Source organism: Apteryx rowi, unplaced genomic scaffold, assembly GCF_003343035.1.
Source record: "Apteryx rowi isolate R43461 unplaced genomic scaffold, aptRow1 scaffold_712, whole genome shotgun sequence".
Classification (NCBI taxonomy): domain Eukaryota; kingdom Metazoa; phylum Chordata; class Aves; order Apterygiformes; family Apterygidae; genus Apteryx; species Apteryx rowi.
The window spans coordinates 334,136-354,111 of NW_020450997.1; the positions used below are offsets into that span (position 1 = coordinate 334,136).

At 39.2% G+C, this 19,976-nt stretch overlaps 1 protein-coding gene across 20 annotated transcripts in view; it reads left to right on the forward strand.

Annotated features, from left to right (window-relative positions):
- Positions 1 to 19,976, forward strand: part of LRP6 (LDL receptor related protein 6) — a 134,414-nt gene that overhangs the window by 83,408 nt on the left and 31,030 nt on the right. For 17 of the 20 annotated variants that reach the window (XM_026087297.1, XM_026087298.1, XM_026087312.1 and 14 more), the window contains 4 exons: positions 3,321 to 3,717; positions 4,244 to 4,415; positions 17,343 to 17,559; positions 19,129 to 19,418. In XM_026087297.1, the coding sequence (XP_025943082.1) occupies positions 3,321 to 3,717; positions 4,244 to 4,415; positions 17,343 to 17,559; positions 19,129 to 19,418 (1,076 nt within the window). The other 3 variants (XM_026087317.1, XM_026087316.1, XM_026087318.1) reach the window with 3 other exon arrangements.

Consider the following 19,976-nt stretch of genomic DNA (forward strand, 5'->3'; position numbering starts at 1 on the left):
TGCTGAAGTCAGAGCTCTGGTTGCAGCCTCAATGCCCCTTTGAAAGCATTTGAGCCAGTTGAGTTGTTGCGTGTGTTCATGGCTCCTTACAGCCTCCCAATAAGTGTTGGTAAAATAAACTGAGTTATGCTAGCATGCAGCATGAGTTAGTTGTCTTCTCCTGCCTTTTTGCTCTTTTTCGAAGCGTGATTCCACACTCACGATGTTCTCCATCATGCTCCCTGTCAGAAGCAGGACTTTCTTGAAGAGGCAGAGAGAAGACGACTGGAGATAGGTACAGGCTCGTGGTAATGGGGGCAGCTGGAGAAGAGGAAAAGGGGAGGTCAGAGGACAGAGCCACTGGCTTCAGTGTGTATCTGATCTTGCTGTCAGTTTTTAGCTTTTACTTCTTAAGTGGTCTTTGCAATAGAAATGAAGAAGAAAAAAAAAATGCCATTTTGTTTCTGTTATGTCCTTGCAACCTTAAAGATCTTGAACGTTCTTCTGGCTGTGTTGTTACTGGTGCCTAATCATGTAAAAATTTACAGCTGATGTTTGTCACAAGTTCAAATAGTTTGTTTTATTACAGAGAAAGCCTTTCTTCCTTGACTATGGTCAAGGTGGTAATGTGGTCATTCCATAGAGGTGCCTGGATCTTGCATTTACTGTTCTTGCTATTGTCAGGACAAGCCTGAAGGCATTTGAAGTGATTTTTCTGTCAGCCCATCTTCAAATGAGATGTTTCTCTGCTACTCCATTTATTTTTCCTGAACAAAATGACTGGTGATCTAACTAAGCAGCTGAGGTATCAGTTTGCAAATGGGTGGGTAATAGCTTTAAAGCAAGCTTTAAACTTTTTATGGCTTGATTAGCTCTGTGTGTGTGTGTATTGTGTGTGTTTTGAGCAGGGGCTGGAATGCCAACCAAGCCCCTCGATAAAAACCATGAAATTCTTAGCTCAAGGATTCTGTGTGCAACATGGGTTAGCTGAAAGCCAATAATTTCCTGATGCTGAATTAGGGCTTCGACACAGTGTGTTATTTGCCTAAACAGAAGTGTTGCAACCTGAATGCAGGATGCTGAAGCTGTTGAAGCGGGTCCTCTTTGAGAACAATCGCAAGGTCAATTGGTCAATTTTAAGGGTGAGTTTCAGCAAAGGCCCGGCTGTACTCAAACAGTCTTGCTGGGGATTGGCATTGGCGCTTCAAAATGATTGTCAATTCCAGCTGGAGCACACAAAGTACTTTTAAATTTTGCCTTAAGCTCCTTATTTCTGATGGACTGTAGATAGCCTCATCCTTGTTTAGAAATCTGAGGTTAGTGCATTCACACAACCTTAATTTTATTAGATACTACAAAAAAAGTATTATTGATTTTTTTTTTTAAACAATACTGTTTTCACAATTTTGTTTAAAAGGTAAGTTGGATAAATGACTGTGAAGTTGGTGAGAAAGGAAGTACAAGAGATTTCTTTCTTACTTGAACCTATAAATAGTTGGGATTAGTTACGTGTTAATGTTTTATATGACCATAATGTAGCTGAATGCTTGAATCTGGATGCTGAATTGTTTGAGATTCTTAGTAGCAATAAATACAGATGTAAATATAGACTCCTGTGACAAGATTAGTTGCTTCTGTGATTATAGAAATCTTATTAACATGCCTGTTTTCCATTTACTGTCACAAGCTTTACATGTCTGTGCATCCTTTAAAATAATTTAATTACAGGTTCTCCCCTTCTTGATATTCATTAACGCGTAAGATTTCTTCCCTAGAAAAACAATTGAGAAGTGTGTACGTGTGTTTCTGAACAGAAGAGGTGTTTTAGGATAGAGGATGCTAAAGCTGATCTTAATCCCTTCTGGACTACCAATGAGGAACACTTGTAATAATGTTCTCAGTTTCAGTTGTTGAAAAGTGCTGTTTCTTGCAGCTCTGTGAAAGTGTATTAGATGTTTTTAATGTGTTAAACTTGCTGTAAATTAAGCAATGGCTGCCGTGGCATCAGTCCAAAGTTTGGCATGCAGCAAGACTTCATCTAACACCAGCCACAATTAATGACTTTTTAAAAAGAAGTTTGGCATCAGGCACCACAGATTTTTTCATCACTGACCTAGCTCCTTTAATTGTTGTTCTTCTAGTTGTCTAGCCCTTATTTACACCTTTGTAAGAACAAGACATGGAAGAGTGAATAGTATGTGACTTGTTGACGACTCTTTTCTACTGTGATGCCATTACATTTTTTCTTGATCTCTCCTGCCCTTTTTTTTTTTTTTTCCCCCCTGTCCTTGCACCTACATCAACTCCTACCAAGCCCTTTCCCCCTGCTGCTGGAGGAGAGCCTTTGCAACACACTTTCCCTGCCTTTAGGATACCCACGCTCTTACCTTAGTTCGGGCTTCCCTGAGGCCTGAGCTCCTCTCTTCTCCCCAAGACTCTAAACTGATAAACCAATTTAATTAGAATAGGGTGTGGTGGTTGTTTATCCTACCTTACAGTGAAATCTAGTAACATAGGATAGAAGAGGAAATGAAAATTAATTGTAACAGACAGTAAGTAAACCTGTCACTGATCAGATGCTGCAGCACGTGCACCACTGAACAGCTTGTGTAGTTCTATGTGCAAATGCTGTCTGCTGTGCTAATGTTATTTATTTATTATGATTGTTACATTTGTCCTAAAAGCCATCAGGGCTTCTGTACACTTCACTTCAAAAAGACTTTATAAGCCACTCAGTTATCTTCATGTCTTCAGATAAGTTTGTCCTCATCAAGCAGGAGGAAGCCCTCCTGCTTCACACTGTCGCTGGAGTCTGTTCCCATCCCTGACTCCTCTAACAGAGGTTTCTCACAGGAGATTTACTTGTGGTGTTCTGCTAGCTGCATTTTTCCCCTCTAAAAAGTGTTGAAACAAGCAGCTTGTTTGTCATGGTTGTCCCTTACACCAACAACAGCAAACAGTCAGTAAATTATTTATTTAATTATTTTTTCATCTAGGAGGCTGCAGCCCATCTGTTGACTTGCATAAAATTAAAGTGTAGTCACTGATCTATTTCACTGCCTTTAGAGGGTAGGATAGAAAGCATTTCCAACATAATTAATTTTTGACAAGAAAATCACTGTTGAATTTTCTCTGTAAACACATTTGACATGTTCTGCAAAAAAAAAATTTCACATTTGAAGCCTTTGAGTAGCATTCTCTGCTGCTGCCCATCAGTTTGGGGAGCCCTTGTGAAGTCAAGGTGGCTGGATTAGCTTGCACTGTGTGGTACAGAATCTGGTTGAACGTTTACAGGTTTACTGGAGTTGTAAGATCACTGTGTTTTTGTCTTGTACACATAGGTGCCACTGAATTGCTGCTTCTAGCCCGCCGGACAGATTTGAGACGGATTTCCTTAGACACCCCAGATTTTACAGACATTGTCTTGCCGCTGGAGGACATCCGTCATGCCATCGCCATTGACTTTGATCCTCTGGAAGGATACATCTATTGGACTGATGACGAAGTTAGGGCCATCCGCCGCTCGTTCATCGACGGGTCGGGTAGTCAGTTTGTTGTCACAGCGCAGATCGCTCATCCTGATGGCATTGCTGTGGACTGGGTTGCCCGAAATCTGTATTGGACTGACACTGGCACAGACCGTATTGAAGTTACAAGGCTTAATGGGACCATGAGAAAAATCTTGATATCGGAAGATCTGGAAGAACCCAGAGCTATAGTACTGGATCCAGTGGTTGGGTGAGGAGCTGTTCATGAGCATGTTCAAAATATTAGTCATATAAGAGAAGATGCCTTAGTGTTCCTATATGCAGATAATGGGAGGTGATGATAAACTACTTCTGAGTCTCCAAAATGAAAGCATTGTTTAAAGTTACTGCTTTAAGGCAGAAGGACTACTGTTCCCTATTGACTACCTAGCTAGTTGTCTTATATGCCTTTGGGTTTTCTTCTTCTCCTGTTTGAAAATATGTTTTGGGACTGAGTGGAACTGTTTGTTTATTCTAGCTAATAGCACTGGTTATGCAGTTTTGCTCAGCAGATTAAGTTTTGTACAATGGATAAGTGTGTTTATGTCTCAGTGCTATTTTGAATGTGTTGGGTGACATTACCTAGGTAAAGGAAATTAATTTGGCTTAGAAATGCGCTGTTCTGTACTGTGTGTGCTCTAGCTATGTGGTTTGGGAGGAGGGTAGTCAAGAAGAAGCTAAGTGAATATTGAAACTTTGGGTTAATAATAATTTTTAAGATTTTGTTTCTGTTGCAGGTACATGTACTGGACTGACTGGGGAGAAATCCCAAAGATCGAGAGGGCAGCATTAGATGGCTCAGACAGAATAGTGCTGGTGAATACCTCACTTGGCTGGCCAAATGGACTGGCGTTGGATTATGCAGAAAGCAAAATATATTGGGGAGATGCAAAAACGGACAAAATCGAGGTTTGCAATTGCATCTGCATTTTTAATTCCGCAGAGTTATAGAACTTAATTGTTCTACTTTTCTAGGCATTTTAATTCAGTTAAAAACCAAATGGGAGAGAAGACAAGCAGCATTTCTGAAAATCTTGAGTTTATTTTGTTATATATAATGTTTTTGGAACAAATTTGACCACTTATTATCTCTCTGTCAGTCTGTGAGAATATAGTGTTGTTTAGTATTTGTTTAGCTTATTAGAGGCAGAAGTTTATTTATCCAGAAGCAAGAAGCCTGCCTACCACCTGGTGCAAACTAGCACTAGCTATCTTTGCTATATCCTGGTAGACTTTCTTTTGTTGAGCTATAGCCTTCCATAGTGAATCCTTAATAATTTTCAACACTTATCAGGTCAGACACAAAATCTTCTCTAGCCTTATGAAATTTAGTTTTATTTATTTATAACTTCAAATAAGACAATGTGAAATCATAGTCCCGTGCTGGAAGGTCACATAACTGTGCTCCCTCAGAGTCAAAATAACTCCAGTCTTGCAAGGTGATTTGCTTTGAAGTACTCCTTGGAAGAGCCTCAGGGAGCATGGTTTTCTTCATCCTGAAAACAAGATTTATAGTCTATAATTCACCTAACTTTTTACCAGCTCTGAAAGAAGAGGGGAAAAAAGAGACTTAGCTGTACCTAGAGATTTATTTTTAGCAGATTGAGCACTTCAGCCCTGATACTGCCTAGAACTTGAATCTATTTTGCAAAAGGAAGGTTAGGCATCCTCCAATCTCATGCTTGCCAAAACATTGATTTTTTTTTTTCATGCACTTCAGTCTTACTTGGACCATGATTCCATATTCATTAATAATGATTCTTTTCAGAGCTAGATCAGTTCTTCATGACAGAAATTTTCATCTAGATCAGGCATGAGCTCACTGCTGCAATTCTGTCAAACTGGCTAGAACACATGATAAAATGTTTATGCCAACATTATAAAGTCTGTGGCAGTACAGAAGATATCTGATCTCGCATTAAGTCTGCTGGGACAATTTCAATTTCATTGTTTTTAAAGTAATGTAAGCCAGCAGAATGACTTTGTCTCAGGTTGTGATGTAGCATCTATGCAGGGCATCAAGAGATGATTTATCACCTTAAGATTTCTGAATTATTATTTCCTATAAGGCTCCAAGTTTTAGAGTTATGATTTTATTGCTTGTTTTTAATAAAAAGTTAATGTTTTTTAACTGTGTTATGAATATGCAAAGAATCTTGAAAAAACAGGTTAAAAACTTTAAAGCAACAGAGAAGACATTCTCCCACAATTTTTCTTTGTTTTGGGATTTTAATTTTTTGGGGGAATTGGGGGTTTTTGATTGTAGAAGGCGTCAATTTAGGGGGGTGCAATATAGATCTATAAAACAAAGAGAAGTATGTACAAGGTGATTAGAGCTGGGGGGGTTTTGGCCTCTTTTGATGCAAAAACTGGGCATTAGCGAACGCTACTGGTAGGTGGTAGATGCGAAACAAACAAAAGCAGATGGTTCTTCAAACAGTGTGTGGTAAATTGGGGAAATGGTTTAAAGCTTACACGTGTTCTTGGGAAGACTGGACAATTTGTTGAAGGGAATTCCATTAAATTTTATGAATTAATAGAAGTGCCTTCTGAACCACAAGTCACTGAACTGCAAATTTCTGGAGAATCAAAGAATCTTCTTGAAAAGTATCAGCACGTTTGCTCTATTCTTATGTTTTTCCCTAGTTATAAGTTTTGATTAGTCTCTGAGACGAGATACCAACGTGGATGGACCTCTGGACTGAACCTGTACAAGCCCCTCTATGTCCATTGTGTTGAGACCATTCTAATTGTTGACTCTTTGGGGAGTCTTAAATCTGTTACCGTGTTGCATTGACTTTAGAGAAAATGTTCTTCCTTACATGTAACATTACTGTTTACTTACCATGCTTCAAGCGTGCAGAAATGGGCTGAAAATTGATGATGACAGTGATGGATCAGAATGCGAGTTCAGCAAAGATTACAGCTGCTGTGGTTAGTAAAGTGTGGGAAGGCTCTATAGGATGAAGCTGGGGAGTTCATCCAAGAGAATGGTTCGACCCAAGGTAGGGTACTTGGAGTAAGTGCGCTGAGAGAAGGGAAAGGAAGATTCTTGGGTGACCACACCACCATGCTGGCTGCATGATCACGTACTTGTTTTTCACCCTAATGTGCAAAGTAATGCAAAAGTAAGGGTGGGTTTCTTTACTGATGAATATTAGTGACTTTCCTCCAGGATCTTGTGTGGCCTCTCTGTAATCTACTATATGCAATTTATTTGGTAGGCGAGAGAAATCTCAGACTGTAATAATACTAGCTAAACCTATGATAGCTGAAATATTATTAACATTTTGAGTCTTCCTTTTTTCTCCCACTGCCTTTCTCTCCTATGGCAACCATGAATCCTGAGATCTGTAACACTTTTCTTGCCCTTCACATCCATTTTTCCTATCCCAGTTTAGTAGAAGATGCTTTAACTTTCAGTAAATATTTTAAACTTACATTTGAGGGGAGAGTAGTGGAGGGCATGCAGCATGTCAGAGGAGACCATTTGTGACAGGATCAAATGGTGAAACTTGGAACTGGACGTGAAGGCATCTGAGTATATGCCTGATCCCTGCCTTGCTTGTATGTCTGTGTATTTATCTGGCATGTGGGGATAAAAGCAGGAGGAACATGTCTGTGTACTTACATGCTATTCCATGTAAGTAGTTTTCCATATTTGATTTTAAATAAAGGGTGCTTCCCTCCCCCCCGCCCCCAGTATGCAGAATTGCTCAAAATCATTATTTAATTGCCACCCTAGTGAAATGAATGTTGCTTCCAAGCTATGTTTCTAGTTTGTTTGTGCGACACATGAGCTTTTATTATTTATTTTTCACACACTGATTCATGCTCTGCTGTTCTGGAGCCCCCAGAAGATAATAAAGCATCAGCAGGGGTTAATGGAGACTGGTAGGGGGTACAGCAGGGAGCTTTTGTTCCCATTTTATCTGGCAGCTTGCAGCAGGCAGAAGCAGGCTGTGGCTCAACAGCTTCATCATTTATCTCGGTCAGGTTTCACTGCTGATAAACTTCTATTCAAATGGATGGCTGCTATTGTGCTTACCAGTAGGGAAGATTTCTCATTGACTTGCTACAGGTTTAAAGCATTTTCCTGCCGTGCTATGAGGTTAAAAATGTATGATCTGCTCTGTTGAATTGGTCTCGTGTTTTCCTGCTCAAGTGAATATTTGTCTTCTGAGCACGTACGCTACCTGTTTTAAGGCATAGGTTGGATTTAAAATGGCCAGCAGCCCCCATATTGATAAAGCAGTTATGGTTCTGTGTGTGTGCATGTGGCTGTGTGTGTGTGTGTGCTAAGAGGAAATAACGATATGGCTGATTTCTCACAATTTTTCAGTCTTTGCTTCATTTTTCTTTATTCATCTTCTTTCCTATTTTCCATTCTCAGAGCCAGAGATGACACCCACTTACACCTATTAGTGGTGAGTTTAAAGAAAGGACTCACTGCCTCCTATATGGATTCCAACCATTATCTAGTGATTTTTGAGTGCAGCTCTAACTTGAAGTGTTTCTGCATTCCCAAATCTATTAGCTGTGCCTAGCATTACTGTCTCTAATCCTCATGATTAATATGGAAAGTCTTATATTCTGCTGTTTTTCAGCGTAAGTACACACAAGCCTTCAGAACCCAACCTTGTCGGACAACAGAAAGCGGATGCTGCTAAGACTTTTTTTTAGAAAAAAAATTTTGAACAGAGAAGACCTTTTTGTCTCTGACCCAGGAGCGAAAAGCCTGGCATCCAGAGAATGCTCTAATTCATATTCTAATCCTGAAATTGCAGGGCTACATTTTCCTCTGATGACAACTCCCTCAATTTTACCACCACCCTAATAAGGAAATTTTGTTTTCTAAGCATTCACCATCTATTTTCTGACTGAGAAATTTTGTCTTATAGCATTAGTCTTTGTATTGTGAAATGCTGATGTCTCGTAAGCCTGACTACTGATCCCACCCCACCCACCATACTTTGAATCAGTGATTTGAAAACTGAGAAGCAGAAACCATTGAATCCCTGCTGTTGAGCACATCTGCTTTTGTGTATTTGCATTAAATTTCTGCAGGTATTAGAAATGAAGTATGTGAAGCAAATATTTAAAGTTGCTTTGCCCACAGTTCATTGTCCACCTGGTTTGGATAGTTGCAGCACTTGGCAACTTCATTCAGTGAAGGACATCAAGGATGTGCTGCAGGGGGTGGGGGTGGATCCCCCTCCTCCATTCCAGTTTCAGCAGTTTAAAGTTTACTCTGATACGGAATTTCCAGCAATTTCTTAATGCATGCTAGGGCTACATTGAGAAAATCACTGATTTTTGAAATAAATACTAAAGTAGGGGCTTATTTTTTAAGAATAATTGGTTTAGACTTTGTATAATTCTCACTTGGAAGTTTTCTTTTGAACATCTGAATGAACTTCAAGAAGAATTAAATTTCATGACACAGATGAGGACAGGAAGCCTATATTACAAAGCAGACAAATGACAGCCACAGATCACATATTTGCAAGGTCTCCTGACTGTCAGAGCCAGATTCCAAAATTTTTGAGTGGTGTCTTATTGCTGACTGTAATCTGGACAAAGCTCATTTGGGAGGGAGCATGGACAGCAAATACTGAGTCAGGACTTTCTGACATTGTAAGCTCGTCATTAAAAAAAAAAAGTTGTAGTCGTTATTTGGATTTTAAACATAGTGCTACAGGATTGTCACTTAGGCATGTGCCTTCTGCTGCTGTTCAAAGTGTTTTAATAGAAAAGGAGAAAAGACAATGTATTTAAAACATCCATGTTACTTTTAGATTCAGGAACATAAAAAGTCAATTTGTTGTTGTCTTTGATAAATCAAATTATCCAAATAAAACTGATATGTGGAAAGGTTGATTCCTGGACACTCATTACAAACCACTTCTGTTGATTAGTTCTCAAAGTCTTCAGGGATCTACTCTCAACAGGATGTCGTTCTTAATGGAACAGATGAGAGGTTTCCAACACCTTACAGCAAGAAATGAGGACACGGAGGAAAGGGTTTGTGTAGATACCAGCCAGAACTCTTGTCCAAGGCTACTTGACGCTGTGAGCTTGGTACCAAGCTTGATATTTTTCTGAGCAGTGAAATTACTGTCCTAAAGATAATGTGATATTATGAAAGACTTAGACATTCATTATAAAAATGTTTCTTGTGTTGTAGATCTGCACTTTTCCCTGAAGTCTGCGGCTGGTTTTCATCTAATGAAATGCAGATATTGTCATCTCATTAATTTGCCTTGTGTTGTCTTTATAGAAAATGTCAGAAATCAGCACTCCTGTGATGTGACTAAAGTAAATTTCTAAAATGGGTTAGATCAGTCCTGCTCTAAAAGCATCTGTTTTTTTCTTTTAACTCTGAGAGAGAGCCTAGAGTGGCCATGTCAGAGGCAGATGTCTGCACTCGAGACAAATTCCAGCCTGAAAGTCATGCTGGCTTCTACAACCTTTTGCATGTTATCATTAATAGTAAAGGTGTACCTTTCTCAGACTGGGTTGCTCCTTATAGCTGCGCAGCTTCAGCCTTTCCATGCTGGAAACTCAGAGATGTTTCTGCAAGCTTTGGTTACAGATGAGCAGTCCCATTTTCATAATGGTAACTCTGTAAACCTCATGGCTCCCAATAGGATAGCATGAAACTCATTAAAATATAACCTTGTATCCCACTAATGTGTCCTACATGCATCCTAGATTTCTCCAGCATAATTAGGAAATTAAATTTTAGTTCACGTTGTTGTTTCATCTAGAAAGTAACACACTTCTGCTGGCAGTCAGTATTGGCTACCTGAGGAAAAAGACACAAATCCTTAAAATAAAATAAAAAAACAGAGCCATTTTCTGACCTTACTGGGAGTCTGATATAATTAAAACAATATTTGAAGGCAAGCAGGGGGGTGATATGGAAAGATATTGAGCTATCTCCTGCATTTTTGATTCAGCTGAGTATGCTCAGTCTGCCATTATCCCTTACTCTCCAATATATATATTTTTTCCAAGCTTAGTTGCATTCCTGTACGAAAAAGACTGTAGTGCTCTTGGACCTGGACTTCTTCAGAAGCGTTCACATGACTCGGTGATCCCTCTCAACTAGCTAAGTCTAATTATTCAGCTTTCTTCACACAGGGTTTTTATTTGGCTCTGAGTTATTGTAGTCCTAGTTGTCCTAAAAAATCTAAATATTTTTTGTTTCTGGTATCTTCCATGATGTTGTCGCTTTGCAAAAGTCTAATGTCAGTGAGGAAAAGTCTGTAGGGAAAGTTAATCTCTTTCATCAGCCTGATCATTCCAAGGGTGGAAAACAAGCTTTTGGGCATGCAAAGACTCATGGAACTGAGATGATTTAGCTAAGGGCAGAGTTGAACCAATGTTCAAGAGCTTAGTGCCACCAAAAGTGAAAAGTGACCCAGCGTCCTCCCCCCTGCCTTGCGCTGGGCTTGGTCACTTGCTGGACTCTTCCGCGAACTGGTTTACCTGCTTGAACAGTGGGAAACTTTCCACATTTTTTTTCTACAAAAAATCAGTTCTAGTTGCTCATGGAGGAGTCTGAAAAGCACCAAGTCTGGCAGAGGACAAGTAAAAAAAGAAAGAGGAAGGTACTGGGCAGAAGTACCCTGAGAGGGAAGAGGAGAACAGGGTTTTTGTCCGTGTTCAAAAACATCAGGGGCTGTGTTACCTAATTTCCTCTTGTAAAACTATCCCCCAAACCATGGGGGGGGGGGGGATTCCCATTGGTTTAACCTAGCCTCCTTCGCTTCCTTTTTGCAGCCAACTAGAAGCAGGCGTACAGCTGCTTGCAGGAGTTAGCTGACAAAAGGTAACTTGCAAAAATCACCGTAATTTCCTTGCTTCCAAACCTTGGTCTGTACCCAGACTCTCCTATTCCCCTGTAGCCTACGCCCATGTAACACAACACCCTCGCACTGCTGCCACTCCCCCATGTGTTAGAAGTGTTAATGTATCAAAATTAATTTCTGTTGCTAAGCATCTGTATTCACCTGCATTTTATTTTTTTTTTAACTTGCATAATGGACCATGTTTTACTATTAAATTGTCTTCTCACCCAATCCCCCCTTTTCTGTGAAAACCTCTCTTGTCCTGTTCACTGTTGCAGCTGTAATTTTTGTCTTAGGCTGTACTTTACAGTTGCAGAGTTAGCTGGAGCTCTTTGGTTTCTGAGTCAAATATAAGGGGTTCCAGGTATCCTTTCTGTTGATTTCTCAGCATTTCACCACAGTGGAGGGATTTCTGCCCATTTCATATCTAGAATATTCCTAAACATTTGGGTATTGATGAAAAATGGTGTTGACAAGTTAATGATACTGACAGAATAATTTCTTCAAGTTGAGTTTACAGTTTTGATCGCTCAGTCAAAGAGGGCATAGCTGTGCAGGACTTTTTCCTTTTAGAGGGAAAGACTAATTAAACTGGAAATTTAAATAAGCATGTGCCTTTTTCCTCCTTTAGAGCTGTTGTTTTATGGCAGGTACTTATTTTAATTGTGTGACATTACTGTGGTCATAGCAGTAAAACCATTCTGATTTGTTTTGTTTATATTGCTTAAGGAAGCAAGTTAGTTGAAAATACTGAGTTCTCAAATCCAGTCTGAAAAAATGCTAATGTAATATTCAGAAGGCATTCTAGCTATCTTTAAAGCTATTTTTAAGCGAGATGCTGCCCCAGTTTTCTTTTTTTTTCCCTTAGCAAAATAGATTTAATGAGTTACTATTGTTTCTCATTTCTCTGATATAGTGAGATTCATGTACATTTAGGTGGAAGATGAACAGTCATATCCTTGATTAGCAACGTCATGAACTGGGTCACTCTGTGTTTAATCAACAAAAAAGTGTATGTAAGTATTTATCATCAAATACTCAGGTCTGAAGTACCTGAGCCTACACACTGTGACGGTGGGAGTGCTTGAACAGGACATCTGAGGTTCCACGTATTAAGTGGGGTGTCCTTGGCCTCTCTGAAGACCAGTAAGCTGTAAAAGGTGCTGAAGGAGCCAACAGAAGGCTAAGATCTCTGTTGTTTAATTGCCAAAACTTGGCTGTCGATTTTTAAAATCATAGCTTATGTTCAAGTTATTCCTAATATTTTGTTGCAAGATGGTTGTATCTGAAATTACAGCAGTTTGTGGATTTGGGGTGGAGGGAGATTCTTGGGGGTTTTTTTGTTTTTTGTTTTTTTACTGGGGATGGGGATAAAATAAATAAAATTTTGGCATCATCTGGTATTGTAGCTGGTGACTTTCAGTCCATCACAGAGGCCTATTCAATTCTTGTAAGTCATTTTCAATTTTTTTTTGAAGAAAGTGTTACCCATTCTTATAAATTTTCATTGATTACTGCCTTCCTCCGTTCCAGTCATTCTGAGAGACAGCTTAGCATGCATGACATTTAAATGCTCACTGATTATTTATAACCACATACAAAACTAAGCACTGCTCATAAGTTAAGATGAAAGGTAGCAGTTTGCACGCTGACACCCTGCTTATGGCACTAGGTTAATTATGAGTAAATCACATCAGCTTTGTCTAACTTGGTCTCCTAAATTTGCAATGGAAAGTGTGTTCCTTTTGGGGCCTGTGCACTGTCTTCTCCTTCTGGAGTCTGTAATATTGAGGTTGTCTAGCACCTTGTAGAATTGGGCTTGTATATTTGATATCAATTTAAGTATGGGCTAGTATGGACAGACAACTTATAATATTAGCATCATCTCAGTGCTGTGAACATGTGCTAGTATGCATCTGCCTGGTCTCTGCTGCTACTGGCCTTAGTTTTCTAGACCTGAATAAATTGCTGCTCTTGTTGGGGCCCTGCTTAGCTTTACCAGGGCTACTGTACTAGCTCTAATCAGAGCTGAGTGTTATTTTCACAGATGAGGCAGGTATAATGATTGAGCTCTAGACTTAAACCAGTCAAATGACAAGTGTAAATTACTGTACATTCAAATCCCAGATTATCAGAAAGGTAAATTTGCTGCATTAGCCTATTTATCGCAGTTATTGCTGGCATTCAAGAGTAAATTCAGTCCAGGGTATCTGGCAGCAAGACCCATAAAATATATATTTCACTTTGTATCTAGTCTTTAGTTTTAACATAGAAATAATGCTTCTAAGTTATTAAATTTTTTTTCATTGTTCATGCCTGACCACTAAATACAACATCTTAAAATATGACCACATTTTCAGCATTAATTCATTTATTTTGAATAAGTTGTATTTTTATGAGGCCATAGACTTGCATTCATTATTGTTCTAGGATAAGCAAAACTTTATTCGACAGCCAGGACTTTTGATGTTTCTTCCAAGATCATTTAATTTTTGTCTTTTGCTTTATTTTTCATGGAACTGCTCACCCTTTCAGTAAAGGTAGTGTTTGTGGTTAAGCCACATCTGTTTCCTGTTGTAGTCTGTATTCTCACTGTGGTTTGCAGTATTTCGAGTGGCCTCAGAATGTGAAAGCCACACCACATTGCAGTCAGAGCAGCGTAAACTGCTGGAGACACTGGCTCTTAGCAGGAGGTGGGTTTCTCAGATGGGGATTCGGCGGGGCTGGTCTTTGCTGTGATTTGGGGCTGCAGTAAGGGAGTGACTGCATAAAGCAGTATCAGCTGGAACTCGATTGTTATCTGAATTTCAGCATGTGAAAAGATTATGCCAAAACCCTTTGGAATGGGTTGATTAGTGATTGTTTCTTTTTCTTTGTGTGCGTTACATGAATCATTCCTATATCCCTTGCCACTTTCTTCCTGCCTTAAAAGAGTCTGCTTGGTTTGGTAGCCTATTGATAAGATTCTTTTAAAATCTCCTAAAATGCAGCCAAAGCGAGTGCAGACAATGTGGTGCCATGGAACTACTCATATGACATGAGTTGGTGATGCCCACCTCCTAGTGGGCAGATGTTTTTGTTAAGTAATATCACATAGATGGGCTCAGATAAGATTGTAATGGGAGTATGGTGGCAGATGTAAGTACTTTCAGATAGGCATCTGTTTTGTCTGTCTGGCATAAGGTTGTCTTTCAAAACAATCTGTATGTGGCAAAACAAAAATTCATAAAAAGCAGAGTTAACACTTATGTCCTCACTTTTCTTCTCCTGACTTTCTTTCAGAATAAGCAGGAGCTTATTTGTACAGCTCCTCATTTAAAGTTTATCAAAAAAAGTTCACCTCATGTGGTACAGCTTCCAACTAATTCTTTTTACCAGTAGCTAAGCACCCCCCTGAATATAGAAGTTTCTTCCTTTTTCAAATACAAGGCAAAAGTGTAAAATCTTAAGGTATTGCTTTATGATGATAAGTGATGTTTTAATGGTTTTAACTGCATGTTTTTAGTCAATTCGCTTTGCAAGATCCATCCATTTCCATATCTGTCTGGTCTGCTTTGCAAGCACTAATTGCCGTACATTAAATAGTTGCAAACAAATGGCTCATCTCTATAGTTTAAGGGGGAGGGGGAAACAAGTCATCCTAGAAATTTAGTATGACTACGTTATGGCAAGAAAGTGGTGGTGAGCAAGGGGATGGTCAACTTTGCTCAGTGCTGATGGTGGGGTTAAGGACTGTAAGTTGCAGTTTACCTTACAGGTGTTAAAGCTATGGCCCTGCTTCTAAAGTTAACCGTTAGTCTGTTGTTTAGCAACCTCATTTATCAAAATAGAACAAAGGAGGCGTGCTGCTAGGAACTGAGAGAGCCAGCAGATGCTGAAATGTTCTGAAGCAGAATAAATGCAATAGCAGAGCTTGTTTTCTAAAGGAAGTCCAGAAATTAGGCAATTATGCTGGGCTCTGAGCCCAGCTAAACAATCTGTGATAGGAAAAGCTATGTTTGGAGTTGGTTGTCAGGATAAAGGACATAAACTAAAGTGTCAGGATGGTAAATGTGCCCTAGTACAAAGTGGAGCTGCAAGTAATGTGCTTGATTTTTCAGAAAGATCTTATACAGCAAAAAAACATTTCACCAAGTAATGCTCATCTTATGCATGTGCATTACTGCATGTGTATAAGTGTACCGTATACATTACTAGAGAGAAGCTTTTTCAGTAGGCCAATTCCACACAGTAATTACTTTAAAAAAAAAAAAAAAAAGTAAATATGGAGCTTATTCTGACAAACCAGCAAGTATGCAGAGCCCCTTCCTTTTTCTATAGGAGTTGTGCTCATAAAGATTCAGTTCCCATCCTATTGTACTGAGAGAAAATGGAGTTGTACCAGGATGTTTATGACAGGGAATTCATTTAAGTAGAAATGAAAATATTGTGGAGGTCATAGTGTTTTCTTCCTCTTTTTTTTTTTTTTAGTGAATTTAGAAATAATTAATCTTACTAACTTGCACATTATACCATGTGCTGAGAAAGGAGTGGATTTCAATTCTGTTTCTCTCTTTTCCTTCCTCCTGTGTTTTGGTAGGCAAAAGGTAGGAGTTGCTCCAAACTAGCCTTCTCATTTCTCATGTGCTAGGAAATTCTTCTGACCACAAAACGTCGTCCATCTAGCTGGAGTTATTGCACCCATTGATCCTGAAGGTTGCCATTGCACAAGTCTTTGGGTTTGAGCCATGTACAGACTTGTCCGTGACTATCTAATTCCACCAAGGCAGGAGTGAGAGAGATTTGAAAACAGTGATTTAATAAGTCATCTTTTTGCCACTGCTAGTGTTCCTTAACCTGGAATGTTGTGTCAGAAGTCCTTGGATATTGAGAAGGGTGTTTTAATATGTTTCAAGGATTAGTATGCTACATTGCATATTTACTGTGAATTTTGTGAATCAAGTTGTCTTGGGAAATTTTTAGACTGAGGGGTTTTTTTTGGAAGGATAATATGCATGCAGGGAAAAAAGATTTCCTAAAAAGTTAAAACAAGCAGAAATATTTTGAAGGAACTTTTCTATATATCCTGCTTAGTAATCCTCTAAAATTGCAGTGCTAAATCATTTTTTAAGCTTCTCTTAAAACTGAAGGCTCCTTTCACTCCTGTCAGTATGGTAATTTTTATAATAATATTTGGCATTCATAAGATACTTCATCATTTGAACACATATGTGTATGTTTAATTAATCCTCTCAGTGTCCTTTTGAGGAAGTTAGGTATTACCTCTTTCTAGCAGTAAAGTGACATAGTGAATTCAAGTGTCTTGATCAAAGGCACACAATTATTTACAGACCATTAGTGTTACTTCTAGTACAAAAAAAAATGAATTTAATTATGAAGAATGTAAAACTGGTTCTTTATTCAGACTTGGGAGTGTAAACATATTCTGTAGTTCTTTCTGACTGTCTGGCTCCCAGAATTTATGAGTAGCCTCTTATTGCTATCTCTAATCTGGGCAAAGCTCGCTTGGGAGGGACTGATGACTACGTGATGCTGAGCCAGGACTTCCTAATATTGTAAGCTTGTCCTCATTCATGTAAAAGTGTCTCACATTTAAAACTGAACCAAGAGAGGTAAGTGAGAAATGACAGAGAGAGAGACAACATCTAATAGGCATATGCAGTATTAGTTCCGAAAGCATATATTGTAAGGATTGCCAAGTCATAACTTCATATTGTGATCTGCTTGTGAGAACAGCCTTATGTACAAGAGATCCTCCATGGTTTTCAGAATGAGGAGTACCTTTGCCAAAATACAGACTTGTTTTATTAGATGTTGTGTAACACTGATAGCATTTTAATGGCTAGGAGATAGTTTTTGAGTTTAATGTATAAATGTGGAGCAGCTGATTAATTAATCTCTGATAAACAGTGGCAGAATTATTCTGTATAAATGAAAAACCATTTCTCTTGCGAATGTTGGTGTACACGTGTATCCACAGGTCATGAACGCTGATGGAACTGGGAGGAGAGTGCTGGTGGAGGACAAGCTGCCGCATATCTTCGGGTTCACTTTGTTGGGGGACTACGTTTATTGGACAGACTGGCAAAGACGCAGCATTGAACGCGTGCATAAGCGAACTGCAGAAAGAGAGATCATCATAGATCAGCTGCCTGATCTAATGGGCCTGAAAGCTACCAATGTCCGCCAGATAATTGGTAAGCATGACTGCAAATCAGGCACAGGCTGAAGGAAATAAAGAAGTGCTCTGGGAGCATCTGACTGGGGTAGCTGTTTACTTTAAAGCACACGCTACCAAACTTTCTACCAAAGACTGTGTGAAAGATTGATAACTACATTCAATTCTGGTAATGATAGGCAGGTTTACATTCAATTCTGGTAATGATAGGCAGGTTTATTTTAAAAAGTAAAATAAGGTGGAAAAACTCAGTAGTGCCTTTTTTCAGGCATCATTCTATACCAAGTCAGTTTTTTAGAAATGGGCAGAATCCAGTTTTGTTATGTGGTAACTTGTATCTCTACAACATTAGCAGTGGGTTAGTGAGGATGCAGTTTTATGGGATGGGGTGAGTCTTTTGTAAACTGCTTCAGTTCTTTAAGTTGACAGATCATTAAGCCAGAAAAAGAAACATGCACCCCCCCCCCAAAAAGGGTAATTTCCTGCTACTTAGGGAGTTGGAGCAGCTCATGAGTCTGAACAGCGCTGGATCCAGTCAGCAGAGAGGAAGGATCAGGGAAGATGAGACCATCTCTTTCTAACAGCAGCTATTAGATTAGCCCAGCTGCTTATGAAACTGCAGCTGTAGCAGCTTTTCATCTTGCAATCTGAACATGTGCTCTCAGTATGCAAAAGCTAAGAATGAGACAGTTTTAGTCTATTCAGTGCTTTTCAAATGAACACTGCAAAATTGTTTTTAAAAATAGCTAGAAGCACTTTCTGCCCTGTAGTATCAGTGGTGTAAACATGCAGGATCCTAGCTTTAAATTGGCTATCAAAATAGTGGTAGCAGCATAACTGTGGCATCACAGGCACATCAGATTGCCTGATTTATCCTGCTATGTGGGTAAGGCTTGCAACTTCTTGCTGCCATGTCTGGATTGTACCCCAGGTTAACCCCAAATTAAATGTAGTTGAGGTGTATCTTTGCATTGCTGCTACCACATTAGCAAGCTGCCCTAAGGTACATGTTTTAAATACAGCTCTCTTTCTAACTGTTTGGCTAATTGAGCTTGGTAATGCTGGGCCTACTCTTTTAGTAGGTGGATTTCCAGTATGTGCATGGACACAGGCTAGTATTGCAAAGAGCTGTTTTATTGGCATCCTGGAGGGAAGAGGCCATTGAATGGATGTGAAAATAGATCTGCAACTTTTCCATCTCTAGGAACACAACTGGGGTATGTAGCTGGACCAGTGTACTGTAAAAAGGCAGAACTTCCACTGAGTTACTCACACACTTACTTTCCATTCAGTGCTTGTGTTGTGAATCAGGTCCAGTAACTGTTGAAGTTCAGATCCTTTTCCCTACTGCTGGGTGTGTTTCAAGCAGTCGGGAAAATAAGTGTTGGCCTTCCAACCACATAGAGTAATGCCTGTATAAAGGATTATAAGAAACAAACAAAAATGAACTAATTCAGATAACAAAAGGTGAAAAACCATGCGTCTGTCTTAATGAACTCATAGTGTCATTGATGTGTCTGAGGACTGGCTTCATCTTCCAGATGAAGTCAGTGTGCAATGATTACTTTTGCTTTTGTTGCTTGTGTAGGTACAAACCCTTGTGCAGAGGATAATGGTGGTTGTAGTCATCTTTGTCTGTACAGACCGCAAGGCCTTCGCTGCGCTTGCCCCATCGGCTTAGAGCTCATCAATGATATGAAGACCTGCATTGTCCCAGAAGCTTTCCTACTGTTTTCTCGGAGAGCGGATATCAGACGAATATCTTTAGAAACTAACAACAACAACGTTGCTATTCCACTCACTGGAGTCAAGGAAGCTTCTGCTCTGGATTTTGATGTGACAGACAATCGGATTTACTGGACTGACATTTCACTGAAGGTAGAGATGGAAGATGCTTTTGTTTATTCCATATCTGATATTAGGTTGTTAAAAGGCTCTTAGATACTTAAGAATGGATTGACAAATATCTTTTATAAGATTAAAGACTAGGTAAAAGAACTTCTTCTAACAAAGAGTGGCATACGTTTTTGTTATACTGACAGCATTCCCTCATATAGATCATTTAAATCTGATGTGTACATTCTCACATAAAGGATACATTTTCAAAAATAATAAGTCAAAATTTTTTTGGCAGAAAGCAGAAACCTGAGTAGAATGCCATATGGCAGGAGGTTTGGGGGATGACAGATGTTTTGCCAAGCACATTTAATGGGGGGAAGCTGTGTCTTGGGTCAGGAAGTGAAAATAGGTCTTACCTGTTCATTATCTTATATAGCTACTGCACATGAGCCATATTATGACTCGCAGGCTATTGTAAAATAGGTCTAGGATCTAGACTGGCAAATCAGAAAAGGTTGAAAGTAAGTGTTTAAAAGTGGTAGTTAATGGAGTGACAGAAATCTGTGTGTTGTCTGTCTACTATTCTCTGCTCCCAGG